General features: G+C 38.3%; 1 protein-coding gene across 1 annotated transcript in view; it reads right to left on the bottom strand.

The window, feature by feature from the left end:
- LOC137245380 (protein dopey-1 homolog) overlaps positions 1-23,581 on the bottom strand; it is a 69,894-nt gene that overhangs the window by 23,137 nt on the left and 23,176 nt on the right. Inside the window, exons 3-7 of the mRNA XM_067775938.1 lie at positions 10,218-10,399; positions 9,205-10,144; positions 8,813-9,135; positions 4,465-4,813; positions 3,425-4,395 (exon numbers count right to left, since the gene is read on the bottom strand). Of these exons, the coding sequence (XP_067632039.1) occupies positions 3,425-4,395; positions 4,465-4,813; positions 8,813-9,135; positions 9,205-10,144; positions 10,218-10,399 (2,765 nt within the window). The remainder of the gene's footprint in view (positions 1-3,424; positions 4,396-4,464; positions 4,814-8,812; positions 9,136-9,204; positions 10,145-10,217; positions 10,400-23,581) is intronic.

Consider the following 23,581-nt stretch of genomic DNA (forward strand, 5'->3'; position numbering starts at 1 on the left):
AGACCTAAGCATAGTTGCTCTACTGCAATGATCAAAATACTTGACGACATAAGAACTAGTTTTGACAAAAGTGACCTAACCCTTTTGTGCCTCCTTGACTTTTCTAAGGCCTTTGACTCAGTGCAGCACAACCTCCTTTGCAAAAAACTCGAATTCTACTTCGGGTTCTCCACTACATCTGTTGAGCTTATGGCCAGTTACCTGGAGGGAAGAACCCAGAAGGTAGTTTGCAAAAACTCTGCATCCAAATCTCGTGTTGTCCCTACTGGTGTGCCACAAGGCTCTGTGCTTGGTCCTCTTCTGTTTAGTCTTTTTGTCAATGATGTTTTCTCAGTGTGTCAGCACGTAAATGTCCACGCATATGCTGATGACATCCAGTTATACCTATCTAGTCGTGTTGGCCTTGTCGAAGATTTATGTTATAAAATAAATAGTGACTTGTCTGCAATCTGGAAATGGGCTTGTGAAAACTGTCTATGCTTAAATGCTGAAAAGTCATATGTGTTGCCCATAAGTAGTAGCGTTGTACATGTTGAAGATATCCCAAAGCTCTTTGTTGGAAATAGTGCCCTCTCGTTTACTGGAAAGATTCGAAATTTGGGTTTTGTGATAAACTCCAAGTTGACCTGTATTGACCACGTTAATAAAATCCCAAGTAATGTTTATTCTATTTTGCGCCGTTTAAGAGCTTCTGCTTCTTTTACACCTTTGGAGACCAGGAAAAAGTTAGCTATACAATTGATTGTGCCACACATAACATACTCTGGGCTTGTCTACAGTCAATTAGATTCTGCTTCGAGCCATAAAATTGATGTTGCATTTAATAATATAACGCGTTATGTCTATGGCCTTAAAAAGTATGACCACATCTCCACATGGAGGTGCAAAGTTCTAGGATGCAGTATTTTTGATTATATTGCTGCACGAAACTGTATATTTATGTTCAAACTTATTGAATTCAAAACACCAAATTATCTTTATGAAAAACTAAAATTTTCCAAGCCTTCTAGACACCGCAAGCTAATAATACCACGATATTTATATTTGTCCTCATCGAGGCTGTTTTTTGTTAATGCTGTAAGGTTCTGGAACTCCATTCCTGACTCTCTCAAGGCTGATATGGGTAGGAGCAACTACGGGAAGCTAATTCATAGTTACTTCAATTCAGTGTGATTAATGTGGTTACAACATAATTTCATCTGTATTCTATTCTTTCTTTCTAATAAACTTAAGCACTTTCATGTTCTTATCAAACGTGTATTCCAGGTTAAGTATTAAAGTTGTTATAACAACTTCAATTTTATATTATTTATTTTGTTTTAAAAACTTGCTGATGTACTTAAAAAGACTTTGTCTTACAGATACAACCACTATGTCAAATAAATAAATAAATAAATAAAAAAAAAAGGGAGTGGGCCTTAGTTCTATAGGTGGATGCTTTTTTCGAGATATCGCCATAAAGGTTGACCAGGGTGACTCTAGAATGTATTTGTACGATATGGGTATCAAATTAAAGGTATTAATGAGGGGTTTAAAAGGGAGTGGCCCTCAGTTGTATGTGTGAAGGCGTTTTCGAGATATCGACCAAAATGTGGACCAGGGTGGCTAATTTATTTATATATGTATGTAATACCACGTACAGTATTCCTGCCAAGATTCATTTTCATTTTATTCTACTTAATATGGAAGGTGTCCACCTATTTTACAAAGGTTTTTCTAAAGTTATATTTTGCGTCAATAAACCAATCCAATTAACATGTTTCATCCCTTTTTTCATATTTGGTATAGAATTATGGAATTTTTTTTTACTTTTCGTAATTTTCGATATCGAAAAAGTGGGCGTGGTCATAGTCGGATTTCGGCCATTTTTTATACAAAGATAATGTGAGTTCAGATAAGTACGTGAACTAAGTTTAGTAAATATATATCGGTGTTTGCTCAAGTTATCGTGTTAACGGCCGAACGGAAGGACAGACGGTCGACTGTGTATAAAACCTGGGCGCGGCTTCAACCGATTTCGCCCATTTTCACAGAAAACAGTTATCGTCATAGAATCTATGCCCCTATCAAATTTCACAAGGATTGGTAAATTTTTGTTCGACTTATGGCATTAAAAGTATTCTAGACAAATTAAACTAAAAAGGGCGGAGCCGCGCCCATTTTGAAATTTTCTTTTATTTTTGTATTTTGTTGCACCATATCATTACTGTAGTTGAATGTGGACATAATTTACTTATATACTGTAAAGATATTCAATTTTTTGTTAAAATTTGACTTAAAAAAAAATTTTTTTTAAAGTGGGCGTGTTCGTCATCCGATTTTGTTAATTTTTATTAAGCTCACATATAGGAATAAGAGTAACGCTTCTGCCAAATTTCATCATGGTATCTTCAACGACTGCCAAATTTCAGCTTGCAAAACTTTCAAATTACCTTCTTTCAAAAGTGGGCGGTGTCAGGCCCCTAGTCCAAAATTTTACTAATTTTATATTCTACGTCATAAGGTCAACCCACCTACCAAGTTTCATCACTTTATCCGTCTTTTGTAATGAATTATCGCACTTTTTCGGTTTTTCGAAATTTTCGATATCGAAAAAGGCGGCGTGGTTATAGTCCGATTTCGTTCATTTTAAATAGCGATCTGAGATGAGTGCCCAGGAACCTACATACCAAATTTTATCAAGATACCCCAAAACCTACTCAAGTTATCGTGTTTACGGACGGACATGGCCAAACAAATTTCTTTTTTCGCCCAGATCATTTTGATATATAGAAGTCTATATCTATCTCGATTAGTTTATGCCGTTACGGATTACCGTTATGCGAACAAAGTTAATATACTCTGTGAGCTCTGCTCAGCTGAGTATAAAAACTGTAACCGAAATGGAAGTGAAGCCGCGCCAAAACATTAACCGAACGAATGAAATCCCAACGAAATCCATATCCGACGAGTCCATATTCGAACCGCAACATTAGCTTTCTCGATGTAGATACAGGTTTTACTTTCAGTAATTTTTATGACTTCTGAACATTGAACATATACTTTAGTTTTACCGTCCTCCTCTATCTATATCAAAAAGTCGTTTTGAGTGAAAAGTGGACTTAGTAGCTTTTACCGCCGGGTCGACGATATGTATTTATACATAGATATAAATAAAATATTTCTTATAAAATTAAATCATCATCAGCTTTTATCTATCAAGGTGTGAGATATAATTTTTTGATAAAAAACACACCCGATTATCGGGGGTTACATACTAGTTTGTATAATTTTCGAACACGTTTAATTAAAAAGTGGATACTAACCAAACAGCAGTTACTACTTCTTCGGGAGATTTTCTCGGAGTAATTCCCATTTTCGGATTAAAACACAGTGACTAACAAAATAGGATATAAATTATTGTGAGTATCCAAACATTATTTACCTTATTAAATCGAACAGCGTTGTTATTGCCGCCAATTGCAATTCCCTATCGCTTTCTGTATATGCTGCTGCCAGGCACAATACCTTCAACCAACTCGGTATCTCTTTCTCATTTTTATCTAATACAATATTTTTGTTACAATTGGGAAATGTTGACATTTCTACCAATAAATTTGCAGCCAATTTAATAGCGCCACGTAAGCTATTCGACACACGCAAATCCATAAGCGTTTTTATATGCTTTTCAGTTAGCTCATTACATTTTTGTAGCGCAGCATTTGGTGTCTCTTCGCCATCATCACTTGCATCTGCATCGCTAGTGCTTGAATCGGTGCCTGTCGAATACGCGTTCATAGTGTGACCCAAGGAACGATGAAGTAAGCTATGTAACTGTTTTGAACGACTCATTATATTAACGCGTAACGTATCGAAGAGACGTTCAATTTCAAGTAAACGTTCTGCACTCAGATCTTCAATAATTTGTTCATTTTCAAAAATATGCTCAACGCTTAATGGTTGATCACGTTCAACTTCAACTTTAATGCGACATTTTTCTTCATCCACAGTTGTAGCATGTTTTATTTGTAGCACATAACGTGTAAGATAGAGCTCGAAAAATATTTCATATTGACGTATACATTTCTCTAAGATTGTAAACTCCTCTGCATTATTGCCATTGACTTCATTATAATCGAATATACATTCGTCGTCAATACGATCTTTTGAAAGCTTTTCAGTAGCTGGAGCACTTTTGGGTTGCTCATCTGTTTCATCTGCTGTTGCTTTAAGTACGCCTGGTTCTAAACACTTGGGTCCCGTTAATGCTATATCTTTGGGGCGCGTCTTTTTCGGGCTAGAGCGTATGCGCATATATGGTGTTTTAGCTTTTGATTTAAGCTTTTTTATGCTTAGTGGTGTATCTAAGTCAGACGATGATTGTGGTTCGATTATTTGGCCAGTATCGGGACAAATCTGTTAAGAAAGTGGAAATAGTGTAATAAGGCATATTTACTTTAAAATACGTCTTTAAAATACGCGTACCTCTTTATCCAATTCCGACAACTTCGATGTCGATTTGGCTTTCTTCTTTTTGGGACTTTTACGTTCAATGTGCTGATTCGAATTTGAGCGTCGCATGGGTGGTTCTGTGTATGCGCTATGTGTGGATCCTTCCTTATGCATAACATGTGCAATGCTGCTGCTATCATCGCCCGAAAAATGATTTAATTTCGAATCAGATTTACTTTTCTCTAGTGCATACAATGCGCCAGCAACTTGTGCAATCGATGTATTTTTAAGCACACCCTTTTTGGCATTGGCGCTCTTTTCGTCGGATGATGAATAATAGCCATGATTGGTGGCGCCACGTGGGAGCAATTTTATGGGGCTACTGCAAGAAAAAAACAAGTAAGGAAAGCTAAGTTCGGGTGTAACCGAACATTACATACTCAGCTGAGAGCTTTGGAGACAAAATAAGGGAAAATCATTATGTAGGAAGATGGCCCTAGGGTAACCCTGGAATGTGTTTGTATGACATGGGTATCAAATGGAAGGTATTAAAGAGTATTTTAAAAGGGAGTGGGACATAGTTCTATAGGTGGCCGCCATTTCGAGATATCGCCATAAAGGTGGACCAGAGGTGACTCTAGAATGTGTTTGTACGATATAGGTATCAAATTATCGATATTAATGAGGGTATTAAAAGGGAGAGGCCCTTAGTTGTATATGTGAAGGCGTTTTCGAGATATCGACCAAAATGTGGACCAGGGTGACCCAGAACATCATTTGTTGGGTACCGCTAATTTATTTATATACATATGTAATACCACGAACAGTGTTCCTGCGATGATTCCAAGGGCTGTTCTTCTACTTAATATGGTAGGTGTCACACCCATTTTACAGATTTTTTTCTAAAGTTATATTTTGCGTCAAAAAACCAATCCAATCACCATGTTTCATCCCTTTTTTCGTATTTGCAATAGATTAGGGCGGGTCGATTTAAAAATCGCTCATTGCTCTGTGAAAATCGTATTCTAGGGATCAAAATAAGAAACTTTTGCGAAGGAACCATACCTCTAAAACGAATTATGATGCCCCCCCCCCCCCCAGGTAGAGACAAATTTTGAAAAATCCCACTTTGACCCATTTAGAGTGCTCCAATCGAGTCCAAATGTATGACGGACCCCTACTAACTTTGGAGGCCCGACCCACCGATGCCAGTGGCACACCCCCTAGAACCCCCTGGGGGTTCACCATACAAACATTTCAAAAAATCGCCGGTTTTGCACTTTACATGAAAAAATCAGCTAAATGGCTATGTTTTTTCTTTATTTTTATTTATTTATATATAATAATATTTATTATTTATTTATAATAATATCTATTTTTTCTCTTAAGAAATTTATTTAGTCAGAACATATGTAAATGAAAAAATTAATTTAAGTGAGTTATAGAAAAGAAACTAAAAAAATTATTGTTTGAAGTCTGTTTTACTTTCAAGTCTGGTCAATTTCGCACGGCTCTCTAATGTCGTCGCCATAACAGCCTCTACATTTTCCGGTATAACCCGTTTGGAAACGCTAGCTAGCAACTGAACATGTCGTTCCGTTCCTTGTATGTGTGATGGAATTTTTGGATCATTAAACGGTGGATCATTTTGATTTAAATATTCTTTCAATGTATCGTACGGAATGCTTCGCGTGAATGGTGGTTCAAATACGATATTTATATCATTCAAATTGATCATTTCCGTATAACTTGTGCAATTAAAGTTTATATCTGGTTTTTTATAAACTCTAAGTTCCATTGGCTCGTCAACATCGGTTCGATAGCGTAGAATTTTCTTGATGGCACAGTCGTGCTTTTCTTTGCTATCATCAAACAACATTGATAACAAGATATTTTCCAAATGCGCATAATATGAATTATCTTTAATTACTTGACAATTTTGCGTAAACGAGGTTCTAGAAATCGTGACCAACCAATGGGTGTTGTTTCTTCTCTTGATTTGCTCTTGATACTTGTCAAGCAATTTATTCAATTTATTAAATACACTTTTTTTCAGCATTATTTCTATACCAAGTTTTTCCCAAATTCCAATCAACTTATCTTGTACTTGAATAGTGAATGATTTATGGGAACACTTTTTTGGTCTGTTTTAGCACGTTCGCTTAAGTAAAAATAATATCTCAAGATATTCAGATGGGTTGGTAAATTAAGATCAGTTAAATCAGTAGACACACCAAAAACAGTAACATCATGCTTGGGTATATGACTCATTGGGTTTTCGATAGTTGTTGATGTAGTTGCTTCATCTTGCGGTGTAGAGGATGCTGGATTCATTGTAAACTTTTCGATTTGGAATGGTCACTTCACTTATTATTATTTTTTTAAAATATTTTTTTATCTGAAATTAGCACTTCACACTTTGAGTTCTTCACAACGACTTAATGCATTCACAAAAACTGTTGCGTTATATATGGTCTACGAGACGAGGTAATAAGAATGAAATGGTAATTTCAATTCTACCTGCTGTGTCTTGTGGTGGCTAAAAAAAAACAACACAAGCAATTTTACGATCTGCAATTGTGTCACAGTGATACCTTCATTTTTTAAAACGGTTGAATAAAAAACCCACACAACTATGTTTACGACATGCAAATGCATCACAGTGATTCCTTAGTTTTAAAAGGGTTGTAAAAACGTTAAAATCTAATAATCTTTTTTAATTTCTTTTCTATTACCAAGTTAAATTAATTTTTAGCACGCCTTGTTTAGCTTGGCCTGTATGTAACGGAATCTTTGGGCTTAATTTTCACCGGTTTCTAGAAGTCTGATTAATTTGAAACTTTGCATACGTATCAAGGACCGATGACAATGCATTAATGTGATGGTGTGGTGACATAAGGCCAACGGCCATAAGGTCAATTGGCCTTATTACCACTTTGAATGGCGATAAGTTTGATTGCAACTTTGCACACCTATCAAGGCTCGATGACAATGCATTAATGTGATGGTGTGGTTACATAAGGTCAACGGCCATAAGGTCAATTGGCCTTATTACCACATAGCCGTTTAGCTGATTTTTTCATGTAAAGTGCAAAACCGGCGATTTTTTGAAATGTTTGTATGGTGAACCCCCAGGGGGGTTCGGGGGGTGTGCCACTGGAATCGGTGGGTCGGGCCTCCAAAGTTAGTGGGGGTCGGTCATACATTTGGACTCGATTGGAGCACTCTAAATGGGTCAAAGTGGGATTTTTCAAAATTTACCCCTACCTGGGGGGGGGGGGGGGGGAACATCAGAATTCGTTTTAGAGGTATGGTTCCTTGGTGAGTTCAGATAAGTACGTAAGCTAGGTTTAGTAAAGATATATAGATTTTTGCTCAAGTTATCGTGCTAACGGCCGAGCGGAAGGACAGACGGTCGACTGTGTATAAAAACTGGGCGTGCCTTCAACTGATTTCACCCATTTTCACAGAAAACAGTTATCGTCACAGAATCTATGCCCCTACCAAATTTCACAAGGATTGGTAAATTTTTGTTCAATTTATGGGATTAAAAGTATTCTAGACAAATCAAATGAAAAAGGGCGGAGCCACGCCCATTTTGAAATTTTCTTTTATTTTTGTATTTTATTGCATCATATCATTACTGGAGTTGAATGTTGACATAATTTACTTATATGCTGTAAAGATATTAAATTTTTCGTTAAAATTTGACTTTAGAAAATTTTTTTTTAAAGAGTAGGCGTGTTCGTCATCTGATTTTGCTAATTCTTATTTGGGACACATTAGTAATAGGAGTAAGGTTCCAGCCAAATTTCATCATGATCTCTTCAACGACTGCCAAATTACAGCTGGCAAAACTTTTAAATTACTTTCTTTTAAAAGTGGGCGTTACTACGCCCATTGTCCAAAATTTTAATAATTTTCTATTCTGCGTCATAAAGTCAACCCACCTACCAAGTTTCATCGCTTTATCCGTCTTTCGTAATGAATTATCGCACTTTTTCGGTATTTCGAAATTTTCCCAGGAACTTACATACCAAATTTCATTAAGATACCTTAACATTTACTCAAGTTATCGTGTTTACGGACGGACGGACGGGCGGACGGACATGGCTAAATGAATTTCTTATTTCGCCCAGATCATTTTGATATATAGAAGTCTATATCTATCCCGATTAGTTTATGCCGTTACAGGGTACCGTTATACGAACAAAATTAACATACTCTGTGAGCTCTGCTCAGCTGAGTATAAAAAGGCTCGAAAGGACTTTCGCAAGAGAAGTATTAATGGGATATTTATAAATAATATTTTTAGTGAATTTTTTTCTATTTGTACAAAAATGAAGCTGCATTATTTAAAAACATACAGAAATCTACTTACGTAATCATTGGCTGCACGCGCGATACGATTTTCATGCACAACTTCAATGAGGCAGTAACTTCATCACTACTTATATTATCCAAATGTAAAGTAAGCATTTGAGTAATAGCTAAAAATACTTTTGGCAAATAAATGCGTGTCGTTTCATTATACACTTCTAAGGAAATAGTTTCTAAAAGAAATTCAGTGAGATAACAAATTTCCACCAAACTGGGATCGCCTGAGCCAACTTCACTTTGAAACTTAGTATCAGTGCTGTTGCGCGAAATACTGCGTGATAATTTGCCACGTGATTTAGTGCTGCTGGTCGATTGTTTGTTGGACTGGAAAAAGATTTATACAATGTAGTACATAATTCCATTTTTTTTTTCATGTACAACTAACGCACTCACCTTTTTGCATGATTTATCATACATGCTTGTCATGAAACTCCAAATGTATGCGGGATCAAAAGTGGCGAACAGTAAATTGGCTGATTTTACCACCTCTACATTGCTACTACTTGACAACGTCATTGTGCGTATAATATCGCAAAGCACATGATCTAATACAGCGCTACCAATTTCCGCTTTATCAAGTAATGAAACCATAATACGGTAAGGCTTTAAATCCACTGGTGTACTCTCTAAACTAAACTTCAAAGTACAAATCAACGATTGTATTACTATATGCTTTGAGTGTTTTTCAAAATATGTTTCCTTTTCAGTTGTGCCAGCAGTGCCATCTAAAGATGTTGCATCATAATTAGGCGAGTTCTTGGCCACCTCACTACCCAGCAACCACGAATATAAACGCCTATTCAATGACATGTCGCGTCGTAAAATTGTGTTCAAACCATTTGTGACTAATTTAATAAGATCTGATTCGGTTAAGTATATGGTATGCATTGGAAAACCGAGTAACAGGAACTCCAGCGTATTGCGTTGTACCAAAATTACGCTATCATTGAGACAGGCGCATAAGCCAGACATCATTATATCACGATTGTGTCCCATAATAAACACTTGCTCTTGCATACTTAAACGTTTATTGAAATGCTCAAGTAAATAGGTAACGGCTGGTAAACGTATAGATGCATTTGTAGCCATGCATTCCCATAGCACAGTATAGAAATGCGTAGGATTGACGGCCGCACAAACTTTTGTCAATAGCGAGTTGGTGCGCTCAAAATGATCTAAGCCGTTCTCATAGCCGGGCAATACGCCACTCAGAAAACCGCTAAGCGCTGGACGCAGCTTATCACCTAGTGGTACAAAATACGTTTCGTAAATGCCCAGCAAAGCGGGACGCACATTCATAGCTGCATAGCCAAGTAGTGGAAAGAGACCAGCACTGAAAGTAGTGAAAAAGGATAGTGTGTTTTAGATGATGGAATCAAAGTTTGAGAAAAGTATATCCAAGAAACCTGTAGATGAAAAGTTCCTGTGCCAAACGTTCTGCACCAGTTTTGCTGAAGATCACATCGTAAGTCTCCAATGCTTTCAAATGTACACCAGAAGGCAGTGCGGGATGCATACATTGCGCTAAACGTTTCGAGATTTTTATGCGACGCGGTATCACCTGATATTGTGTATAGCTGGAGATAGCCTGTAATGATATGCAATTGAAAATTAGAAAATCTATCTATATATATAAAAAGAAGTGTACATTTTGATTGTCACTCCATAACTCGAGAACGGATAGAAAGATTGCCATGAAATTTTTAGGAAAGATACAAGAAGGAGAGATGATGGTTAGTTGATTTTGAAATCCCAAATCGGTTTAGCCATTCTTGAATTATGATTTTTTTTTAGAAAAAATTCAAAATTTGAAAAATTACTCATAAAAATAAGTCGGGGTTCCTTCCCGACGCTATAACTCCAGAACGCACGAAGCGATTTCCACGGTTTTGCATTCGTTGGAAAGGTCTCGGGCTCCGTGAGGTTTGTAAAAAATCAGGATCGACGCACAGGGTCTCGAGATATAGGCCAAAACGTGGACACGGGTACCCCTGGAATGTGTTTATAGAATATGGATAACAAATGAAAGCTGTTGATGAGAGCTTTAGTAGAGGGTAATTTTCATACCCCTGGGTGACTAGGGTCTCGAAATACAGGCCAAAACGTGGACCCAGGTACCCCTAGAATGTGTTTATAGGATATGGATATCAAATGAAGGCTGTTGATGGGTGCTTTAGTAGAGGGTAATTTTCATACCCCTGGGTGACAAGGGTCTCGAGGTATAGGACAAAACGTGGGACCGGGTACCCCTAGAATGTTTTTATAGGATATAGATATCAAATGAAAGCTGTTGATGAGTGCTTTAGTAGAGAGTAATTTTCATGCCCCTGGGTGACTAGGGTCTCGAGATATAGGCCAAAACGTGGGCCCGTGAACGCCTAGATAGTGTTTTTACATTATGGGTATCAAATTGAAGCTGTTGATGAGTGATTTAGTACAGGGTAGCTTTCATGCCTATTGGTGACTAGGGTCTCGAGATATAGGCCAAAAATTTGATCAGGGTAACACTAGGATGTGTTTTTACATTATGGATATCAAATTGAAGCTGTTGATGTGGGCTTTAGTACAGAGTAAGTTTCATGCCACTGGGTGACTAGGGTCTCGAGATATAGGCCAAAACGTGGACCCGGATACACCTAGAATGTGTTTTTACATTATGGGTATCAAATTGAAGCTGCTGCTGTATGCTTTAGTACAGAGTAAGTTTTACACCGCTGGGTGAGTACGGTCTCGAGATATAGGCCAAAACATGGACCCGGATACATCTAGAATGTGTTTTTACATTATGGGTATCAAATTGAAGATGTTGATGTGTGCTTTAGCACAGAGTAAGTTTTACACAGCTGGGTGACTAGGGTCTCGACATATACGCCAAAACATGGACCCGGATACCCCTAAAATGTGTGTATTATGGATATCAAATGAAAGCTGTTGTCTGAGAGCTCTAAAGTAATTTTCATTGTGATATTCGATTTAGTCGCATCAACCTGGCATACATGCGAAACCGAAATAAGGACATGAATTAATAATACCTACATACCTATTTACATACGTCCAAATCAATTTTCCTGAAATTTGGTATATAAATTTGCCTATATTAGTATTTACGATGCTTTTTTCCGGGAAGTAAACCAGAGACGGACTGGGACTGAGACTCGGAAATGGACTGGAACAAAATACATACCACCCTCTGGGACTGGCGATAAGATATGAAGAAGAATGAGAAAAACTTGAGAGAAGAGAAAAGAGAGAAGGAGACTGAGAAAGAGATAGAATGAGACGAAGATGGAGATAGATAAAGCGAAAAATACGGAGGGAGGAGTGAATACAAAGATTAGAAAAAAGTGTAGAGGGGCGAGGGCAGAGTTAGACGGAAAAAGCTTATTAAAATGTATGCAGGTAGACCAAATTTAGGGCAGAACAACGTCTGCCCAGTCTGCTAGTAATTATATAAATTTCAATGTTTTGTCATCGAGCTGCAAAAACACTTTACAAAATTTTGACTTGCATGTAGAACAATAACACCAACTACACCTTTTCCAGTTTTAATTGAAAATTCTGAACTTGAATTGTAAATTTCTGACCTTGAATTGGAAATTTCTGAATTTAAATTGGAATTTCTGAACATGAATTGTAATTTTCTGAATTTGAATTGTAAATTTCTGAATTTAAATTGGAATTTCCAAAATTGAATTGTAATTTTCTGAACTTGAATTGAAAACTCTGAACCTGAATTGTAAATTTCTGAACTTGAATTGTAAATTTCTGAATTTAAATTGGAAATTCTGAACTTGAATTGTAATTTTCTGAACTTAAACTGGAAAAGGTGTAGAGTTAATAAACCATAAACACTCGATTATTAGATGCTTATTTTCATGCTCCTAAATGTGCTGACTACCTGAAGCTCCTAGACAAATCGCTATTAGACAGCCAGCACACACGTCTACGCCAGATCACCCTATCAAAGGGTTGCAAGCGCAATTTACACCTTCTCCAACCAAATTGTCAACCTCACCTACCGGTGGCGAAATCTGTTTATTTAGCCGGTAAGGCTTTGGGAACCTAAAGTTCTTCACGGAAGTGAATGAGAGTTATCTGCATGCTAAGAAAGATAGACGATTTTATAGAGAGAGTAAAAGTGAGGCCGAAGTGCATGAGTGCGAAATGATTGATAAGTTGACCGGGAGGAATAATTTCGGAGAAAGCAGAAAGTGGGGACAGATCGGGTTCTACAGAGGGGTAGTGATTACCTGCTCTCTTGCACTTTAGATGCAAGCCTGCTGAGAAAGGCAGTCGACTCGAGACTCGATAGCTAAAATAAATCACTTTCACTGTCACGCTTGTATCCGAAGTTGGTATTATAACGGTTTCCCATCCGCCGAAGGACTTGCTAAAGATTTCACCAGATAATCAACTTCTCAGATAATCAACTAATTATCAAAAAAAAAAAAAAAAAAAATTCCACCTCATCATCCTCCATACAGCTGCAGCAGGATGGAGTTTCCAGTATATTGAGACGTACCGCATGGATACCCATCGGACAGTGCCCTGTCAAAACGTCAATTACCATTGATAGGTGAGCCTTAGTGAACGCAATTATTTCAGCAGAGCTCCTGCCATCCACTTTCGGCCAGAAAGGTCTTGCACGACGTGCAAGACGTGGTATCCGCCCAACGTTTTCTGAGCTGACTCGAGGCCCAGATATGGAGGAGGAATCCACAGGTCGCCAGCGGAATCCCGAAATCCCTACAGCCATCTTCATCGGGTTCAGTTGTACCGATGCGGGCTAAGAGATCCGCTTGACAGTTACCCGGGATATCACTATGGCCCGGGACCCAGATAATCTTAATTGTAAAATAATTCCACCCTCAATCGCACTGTAGTTGAGTTCAAGGTCTTGATAGCCGCTTGGCTATCAGAGTAGATGTTAAATTCCCTAACCGTAGTAGCACTGGATAGCATTTCATCCACCGGATCCTTAATCGCAGCAACATCCGCCTGGAATACACTGCAGTGATCAGCCATCTTCAACTTGCGGCTTACATTTAGCTCTTGCCAAAAGACCCCCCCAACAACCTTTCCGACCAACTTCGACCCATCCGTGCAGCGGGAATGCTTCATATTATGCTCCGGGAATCCCGGTGCAGAGAAATGGTTTTGCTGAGTGAGCCGGAAACGAATATTTTTAGGACGGTCACACTTATGCCAGTGTATCACGTCGAAAGGATGGTTGCATCGCACGGGGTGTTCTGGGCTAGGTCCCAACGTTCCTTGACCCAGTAACTTTTACAAATCTTGCTGTTCACGCCCAAAGGCGTTCCGTAGTCTGCGCTTTAATAACTCCTAACAGCCAGCATATAAAACTCTTCGCCTTAACGCTGCTTGGTCTCACTTTTAGTTCTACTAATTAGACGGCCCTTTTCGCGTTACGATAGCGCCCTCTCTTCGCGCCAGAACACGGCGTGTGTGATGCAGCAGGACACGGCGAGGCTGCGCGATGTTCTTCATTGTACCAGTTGATTTTGCAAGCTCTCTGGAAACCTAGATGTTCGCAGCGTCGGCATGTACTGTGTGAGAAATGTGCTGTTTTTGTTGTTGTTTTAGCAGTGCTTCGCCCATCTAATGGTTGCAACTACTCACAAATTGTCATCAATATTATCTACAGGGAGTCCAAAGAAATTTTCAGCTTCAACAAGGGTGGACCACAGCGAAAGGGAGAGATTAGAGACATAGTCGTTTATTTTACTACATACATTACACATCAATGGGTGGGACGGGACATGTAGCCACAATCGTGCAGTCACTAGGATACTCCTTCTGGCGGCGAAGGGAGCTTCGATATATAGAAGTTAAACAAAAGCGGGGATAGGACTCCACCTTGGGGCACCCCATGTTTAATTCATCGGGGTTTAGATGTTACATTCATGACAGATTATAATCAAATAATTATTTGCCGTGCACCTTTTCAGACTAGGAGAAGGGGGCCCTTTCGAGTCTTGCAGTAACGTGCCGTAGTTTACTGTATCAAAAGCTTTTGATAAGTAGCTTTCGAAAGCCATGTTAATGGTTGGCAAGACGAAGGTTTCGTGTGAAATAGGGAAGAGGAATGGCTTCTAGTGTTTTGGCGTTAGGAAGATATCCGACGATATGATTCTCCTACGTTAGCTGGTTTCCCAGAATTTAGTAGCGGTACCATCCTCGCCATTTTACATTTTTCGGGAATGACGAAAGTGAACAAAGACAGGCTGAAGACATGCGCTAGATATTTGAATTCTTCATTGCCAAGGTTTTCAAGCATCGGTATGGATTTACAGTATATACCTACTGCTTTGCAAGTTTCATGGCTTCGCTATGTTTGTGTTTATGCGCGTGTCTGATGACCTGCCATTTAGATTTGTTTGAGAAATGTGCTCCCTCTGTTCCCCGAGCAGGTTATCGACCTGAACTTACTTCTGATAACTTTGGAAATGTTTGAGAAAAAAATTGTTTAAAGATCATTAGCCTTTGCAAGTTGCTTATGCCCAATGCCAAAAGAAACTTGAGACGATGAATATCTCGGACCAATAAGAACTTTAAAAACAGCAGCACAAAACTTGAAATGGTACATTTCCTGTATGCTGTTCTTACGTTCGTGTATGTGGTCTTGATACGGTGAGTTTGATAAGTTTCTTATCAATATCAATGTTTATAAAAAAAAAAACAAATATAAAAAAAGGTACAAACAAAAATGTTTAACAAAGAAATGTCTTATCGCTGCACAATTTTATTACGATCCGTTAATTTTTCTTCGAGTTATGTCTCCGGAAACATAGAATATTGCTCAGTCCTAAAAGGGGCGGTGCCACGCCCATTTATAAAAGTTTGAAGTTTTTCCTATTTATTGTTATAAATCCACTTGGGAAACGAAATACCATTGATATAAAGCTCTTTTTTGCAAAGATACGGCTTATTTTATTCGTACACGGCACTTTTAAAAATATTTTATATAAAAGTGGGTGTGGTTCTCAACCGATTTCGTTAATTTTTCTTCAAAGCATTCCTTATAGCAAAGGCAACCTCTCTGCCGAATTTTGTTACGATAGGTTTAACGATTTTTGATTTATGATTAGTAATATTTGTAAAATTGATTTTATCACACGTGGGCGGTGTCACGCCCATTTAAAAAAATTTTTTCTAATTTTTATCAAGAGTCTCAATATCAGTCCACATGTCAAATTTCAACGTTCTAGGTGTATTATTTACTAAATTTACTAAATTTTTTATATATATAAAAAGTGGGCGTGGTTATCATCCGATTTCGCTCATTTTCAATACCAATCTATTCTGGGTCCAGATAAGCTCGTGTACCAAATTTGGTGAAGATATCTCAATATTTACTTAAGTTATCGTGTTAACGGACAGACGAACGGACGGACGGACGGACGGACATGGCTCAATCGAATTTTTTTTCGATATTGATGATTTTGATATATCGAAGTCTATATCTATCTCGATTCCTTTATACCTGTACAACCAACCGTTATCCCATCAAAGTTAATATACTCTGTGTGCAAAGCACGCTGAGTATAAAAACTGGGATGGCTTTCCGTAAATCGAATATCGAGCATGAGCGTTCGATAAAAATTGTTCGATAACAAATTAGCTGTCGAATCGCCTGTTCGAAATCTAAAATTGTTAATGCTTTTCACAATATTTAACGTGAGCCCTATATACCATCCCGACAACAGTCCCAAACCGTTTGGTAGAAATCAAAAGAAGACATGAGTTGCATTTTATCCATCAAGAATTAAAGCCGCAGACAGAAGCGAGGGGCAGCAAAATTTCTAAGATAATGTGTAATTCCTAAGATATTAGACTCACAAAGTGGCTCAAATCTCTGAATAGAGAATACTTAAGGCTTACGATGGGCATACTAACTGGAAACTGTCTTCTGGCGCCACATGCTTATAAATTAGGCCTTGTCAGTAATAGCAGATGTAGGAAGAGTGCGAGCTGCAGCAAGAAACGGTTGAGCGCGTTCTGTGTTCGTGTCCCGTGATCGCCAAGTCAAGGCTCCAGCTATTAGGGGCGGCAGTATTGCCAGGTATCGAGGCAGCAATTAAGCTAGATTCTAGAAAACGGCTAGTATTTGTCAAGAGGACCGAGTTATTCTATAACATAAGTCCTGGCAGCTGATTGGGGTTCTTACGTTTGGTCGTCAAATAAATTTTGGTAACATTATGAACACATTCAGTCTATGTGAGATCTTTATCGACCGGCCAGTTCAATCTAACCTTAAATTATTTAAGAAATATTTTTTTATTTTAAAGTAAAAAAGAATGTGTTCAGACTATAAATTATATTTTGATTTACTTAGTTGGCCGCTTAACCGTTTAAACGGTTATGGCCGTCCAACAAGGCGCTAGTCGCTTCTTTGCACAGTTAACTGGCGCTAATTGATCACAGCAAGGGAATTTGGATTGTTTTACACCTGGTCCTTCCAGCGCAGTGGGGGCCACCATCTTCCTCTGCTTTCATAGGCAGGTTCCAATAAAAATACTACCTGGACTATCCTTTATACGCATACCATAGCGTAGCCACTGTGTTTTAATTCGCTGGGCTATTTTGATGTTTGCGTTAAACTCGTACAACGCATCATTAAATCTTCTTCGGTAGTCGCCGTCGCCAACGTGTAGAGGCTCGTAAATCTTTCGAAGAACGCCTGTTGTTGTTATAGCAATAAGGTTGCTCCCCGAAGGCTTTGGGGAGTGTTATCGATCTGATGGTCCTTTGCCGGATACAGATCCGGTACGCTCCGGTAACACAGCTCCATTATGGTGCTAGCCCGACCATCTCGGGAATGATTTATATGGCCACATTAAACCTTCAGGCCATTCTTCCCTCCCCGCCCCCAAGATCCATGATGAGCTTGGGGTCGCCAGAGCCTTGTCTGTTAGTGAAACGGGATTCGTCGCTCGAAGGTGAGGTTGACAGTTGGATTTGGAGAAGCTATATATTGCGCTTGCAACCTGAATAGGTTGCGCTACACAACCCCTTGAATCTGGTATTTTAGTCGCCTCTTACGTCAGGCATAACTACCGCGGGTATATTCTAACCCCTAACCCGCTGGGAGTCATAGAACGGGTACGATAAGTAACTTGTAGAGCATGATTTTCGTTTGCCGAGAGATAACCGTACTTTTCAGCTGCTTACCTAGTCGAAAGTACCATTTATTGGCGAGAGAGATTCTCCGGTGGATTTCAAAGATAATGTTGTTCGTGTTAATACTGGTCCTTATAGAAATGTAGTCTTTTACTATTTCGAAATTTTAGCTGCCAAAAGTGGCGTGGTTGCCAAGGCGCAAATGCGTGCTGACTATTTGCATGATGACAGCAGGTACTTCGTTTTGTCCTCATTTACCATCAAACCCCTCTTTTCGGCTTCTTTTTCCAGTTTGGAGTAATTGCATGTTTTTAAAGAAAATATTGTTCTAAAGCGGTTAAGTTCTGCAGCTATTTTATCCAGCATCAAATTAAAGAAATCGCCTATCTGAAACCTCGTTTAGTTTCGTACGGATCGGAGCGGTCCTTTCCAGTTCTGACTGAACTGATGGAGTTGCTCAAAGTAATTTTTCACACCCCCATAAGTTTCTCGGGGATTCCAAATTCAGACATAGCGTCATATACATATGCATGCACCAATATTTAGTTTCGAAAACGACCTGTCTTTGCTTAATTCATACTTATCAGTAGCCTAAAAACGTATGGGTTTTCCGCTCAAATAGGTATTTCATGCACATATTGTGACGAATATTTCACTAAGCTGTTAGTAAATAACCACGCAACAACAAAAACTTGAACCAGCCACTCTTATGTACGTGTACACATTAAAGCTAGCAACACTTATGTAGAGGGCGACGAAGAGCTATCTCACACACACAGATGTAATCATCAGCCGAATTAGTTACTCACACATACATACGAATATGGCTATGGGAGAGGAATGGACTACAGATATACATGTATATAGCTGGTAACTAACCAAGCGTGAGCTACAACTGTTCGGGAAATTACTAGACTTTAGAAGAAATGGGTTAACGAGGAAACCGAGAGTATAAAAGCAGCGCAAGCTGAGTAATAACGGATCAGTTTTGATTTAAGCACGCTATGGTTGTGAAGCTTAATTGTGAAGTACTACTCCCAAAGTAATCTAAATAAAGACCAGTTTGCAATACTAAATATTGGAGTGATTTATTCAGCAATTTAGCGATTCGAACGTTATCAGAAGGTTTCAAATAAGCAGAATTTCCCAGAATTCGTTACAATAGCCGTGTTTTTTAACACGCGTATATCCGTTTACGCTTAAACTTTATATTGACTGCTAAGGGACAAACTATAAATACACCTCTGAAATTGCTGCGCATAAATTTTGTCCTACTAAACTTCAATACGCATTATACTCAGATGTAACTGAAATATGTGTCTTTGTTTCACCCTCTACACTAATTCTATGTGTGTCCACAATTCATCGCAACTGATTCAGCTATATGTTATACCCTATGGCCATCAGAGCGTTGCGTCTCCGCTTTTCGGTACACCCTGTTGCTGTAGCTAGTTGTTTAACCACAGCCGCTAGATGGGTCTCCTAAGCATTATCTAATCGAAGATACGCGTTTTTTTACACGCGCTAACGAAACGATACACGCGTGTTAAAAAACACGGCTAATATGTTTGTATGTATATTGTCAAATATAAAAACTAACAATGAATTTCATCTGTTTTTAGCATTTGTACATTCATACAATAACTCTCAGGTGATATTTCTACAATACATTATCGAGAGAATACATTATCAGTATTGCAAAAATGTTAAAATGAAACAACAAACATTTGGAGAGAAAAAGAAGCTTATCAAGCAAACAAGTTGTGTGTGTTCCAGACTTGCCATTAAAATGATTAATAATGCTTTTTTTTATCATTTATCTTTCAACAAGCTGCAAGTTCTTTTTATATATGTAAGAGTATTACTCATTTATATAATTAAAAAATGTCTGCAAAATTGTATTACCACGTTTGAAAAATGGAATTCGCAGGTGACAGTTGGAAGACATGCGAGGATAAAAGTAATAAATCGTCAAATTAAATGTGCGAAAATATTGAATTCAAGATTTGAAACATTCATACAAACGTATAGACGTTAACATCTTTATCAAGAACTAGACGTCGTGGTATAAATAAAAGCAGTACTATATAGACTAATATATTAGAATAATCCCAACCCCCATTTGTATCGGAGATGCCACGCCCCTTTTTCGTTATATCCACTTTTTCTGGAGGGGCTAGGGATTGGTCTCATATAACCACTCACCTAATTTCAGTCGTCTAGCCTTAACACTTTCAGATATATTGACTACGAAAAATTTCAGTTGTATGGGAGGTGCCACGCCCCCTTGTCGAAAACTTTTTTTATATAGCCTACCATAGATTGACGCACTCAGGGTATGTCATGACAAAATTTCGGTCGATTCCATTCTGTGGTTTAGGCTGCAAGTCCAAACATATATACAGACATACCTTCACAAATATATAGTAGATATATTTTCTGAAACTTTCATAACAACGAAAAAGTGGCCTATCCATTCAAATATTGTTTGAAAAACATTCTACTTGAAAACATTATTAAATAAAATAATTAAAAAAAATGTTTAAGTTAATTGGTTTTATTGAAAACAATACTTACATGAAGTAATAATAATACCAAAAGCTAGAAAATAATTAGGAAGGTCCTAGGTACTAGTCATCACACTCCTCATCAATCTAGGGCGTTGATCAGACAATTAAAAGCGTTGGGCGCGTGTAATTTCTAAAAATGTGAGGCGTAGCATAACCTGATTAAGGTTCAGTTGGTTTTACGTCCGACGCTTTTATTTAATTGTCTGATCAACGCCCTAGATTGATGAGGAGTGTGATGACTAGTACCTGGGACCTACCTAATTATTTTCTAGCTTTTAGTATTATTATTATTTCATGTAAGTATTGTTTTCAATCAAACCGTTCACCTTAAATTTTTTTTAAATTATTTTATTTTCAAGTTTTTAGTCTTTCTTTAATTGCCTCTTATTTCTAATTCTATTTAGTTCATTTAGTGACTCATTATTACAAGGACTCTTTCCTGACAATTTCTTACAATCTAAGTCCCCAATACATAATCCATCCAAAGACTTTACTCGACTCTGCGCCACGTATGCTTGTCCCTCCTCCAATTCCAAAATATTTTGATGTCGCTTTTACCGGACTGTATGTAATATTTGTTCCAAATATGAGCCAAATCGGACATCATAGGTCGCTTTCTATTCATGTATATTCCAAATATGGACCATATCGGACCACAAATACGATTTTTTTGAATATCTCGACCTTTGCGCCACCTAGCGGCGATTTTTTTCATAGGTCGCTTTCTATTCTTGTATGTATTATGTGTTCCAAATAAGAGCCAAATCGGACCACAAATACGATATTTGTGAATATCTCGATCCTTACGCCACCCAGCGGCTATTTTTTTCATAGGTCGCTTTCTATTCTTGTATGTATTATGTGTTCCAAATATGAGCCAAATCGGACCACAAATACGATTTTTGTGAATATCTCGATCGTTGCGCCACCTAGCGGCGATTTTTTTCATAGGTCGCTTTCTATTCTTGTATGTATTATGTGTTCCAAATATGAGCCAAATCGGACCACAAATACGATTTTTGTGAATATCTCGATCCTTGCGCCACCTAGCGGCGATTTTTTTTCATAATTCTCCTTCTATTCTTGTATGTATTATGTGTTCCAAATATGAGCCAAATCGGACCACAAATACGATTTTTGTGAATATCTCGATCATTGCGCCACCTAGCGGCGACTTTTTTTCATAGGTCGCTTTCTATTATTGTATGTATTATGTGTTCCAAATATGAGCCAAACCGGACCACAAATACGATTTTTGTGATTATCTCGATCCTTGCGCCACCTAGCGGCGATTTTTTTCAAAGGTCGCTTTCTATTCTTGTATGTATTATGAGTTCCAAATATGAGCCAAATCGGACAAATAAGATTTTTGTGAATATCTCGATCCTTGCGCCACTTAGCAACGATTTTTGTTTATTATTATTGCATTGTCATCGGGTTCTGAACTATATTCCAAGTTTCAAGCTTGTAGCTTATAGGGAAGTTACTTAACTTTTAATTACAAATTTTATTAATTCGTTCACAACGGCTGTGCAGACTGTCAAGTCAACCTAAATAAAACCGTTTAAAAACGCCCTATCTCAGGGTTTGTTTCAATAGCAATCTATCTGAGCTTACAATTAATACGTTTTAATGATGTTTACAATATGTTGAGTTTCTGTGATCCCGGGGTCTCTTCAATTAGATGTCTGTTTGGATACATGTGGTCATAACAAATCGTTCCCGAGATTGTCGGGCTTGGTACCGGAACGTAACGGATCTGCATACGGCAAAGAACCATCAACTCGATAACACTCCCCAAGGCCTTCGGGGAGTGTCCTTATCGCTACAACAACAACAATCGTAACCAAGCATTGGATACTTTATTACTTTGAACGCGGCAATCAGTAGCGAAAAATTTAGAAGAAAATATTAATTTTGTTTAAAAACGCTCAAAGCAATGAATTAAGCTTTTATTATCTGTTATTTACTTATATTTTAGTTTTTATTGATAAAGTAAAAAGGACGCCACTCACTGTCGCTACCCAAAGAGAGAATTAAGATTCGTGATCGATTGGCGTGCCACTTTGTAGCACCGAAAATAACGAATCTTAAAACAACAATTTGACAGATGTCGCTTTGTAGCCTCCGTCGTGAATGTAATCAGGTCTAATAAGTACTTTACAATATTTTGTTTAATGCATAGTGATTTGATACCTGCTGTCATCGAGCAAAGAGTCAGCGCATATGCGCCTTGGCAACCTCGCTACTGTTGGCAGCTATAATTTCGAAATAGCAAAAGACTTCGTTTATTTGGGAACCAGCATCAATACTAGCAACAACATCAGTACTGAAATCCAGCGAAGAACCACTCCCAATAAATGCTACTTTGGACTAGGTAGGCAATTGAAAAGAAAAGTCCCCTCTCGGCAAACGAAAATCATACTCTACAAGTCATATCGCCCATCCTGCTATATGGTGCAGAAGCATGGACCATAACAACATCAGATGAAGCGGCTCTGGTAGTGTTCGAGAGAAAAGTTCTTCGAAAGATTTATGCACCTCTACGCGTTGGCGATGGCGAGTACCGAAGAAGATTTAACGATGAGCTGTACGAGCTCTACGCAGATCTCAACATAGTCCAGCGAATTAAAACGCAGCGGCTGCGCTGGCTAGGCCATGTTATGCGAATGAAAGATGACGCTCCGGCCAAGAAAGTGTTGCTATTGGAACCCGCCTATGGAAGCAGAGGTAGAGGGCGGTCCCCACTCCGTTGGAAGGACCAGGTGGAAAACGATTTAAACTCCCTTGGTGTGACCAATTGGCGCCGGTCGGCAGAGAGAAGGAGCGACGGACGCACCTTGTTGGACGGCCATAACCGTTTAAACGGTTAAGCGTTAATTAAATTCAGTAAGATTTGGTGGTACCAACCATTACGATTTAATGCTCTGTCTACATACATACTCTGCTTACATTTGTTGTAAATTCTTTCAAAACTCCTAACTATGCATTGCAGATTCATGCCATAACGAATATGTTTTCGGGAACCACCTAGACCGTTATCAACACTGCAATACAGT

Source organism: Eurosta solidaginis, chromosome 3 (assembly GCF_040869045.1).
Source record: "Eurosta solidaginis isolate ZX-2024a chromosome 3, ASM4086904v1, whole genome shotgun sequence".
Lineage (NCBI taxonomy): Eukaryota > Metazoa > Arthropoda > Insecta > Diptera > Tephritidae > Eurosta > Eurosta solidaginis.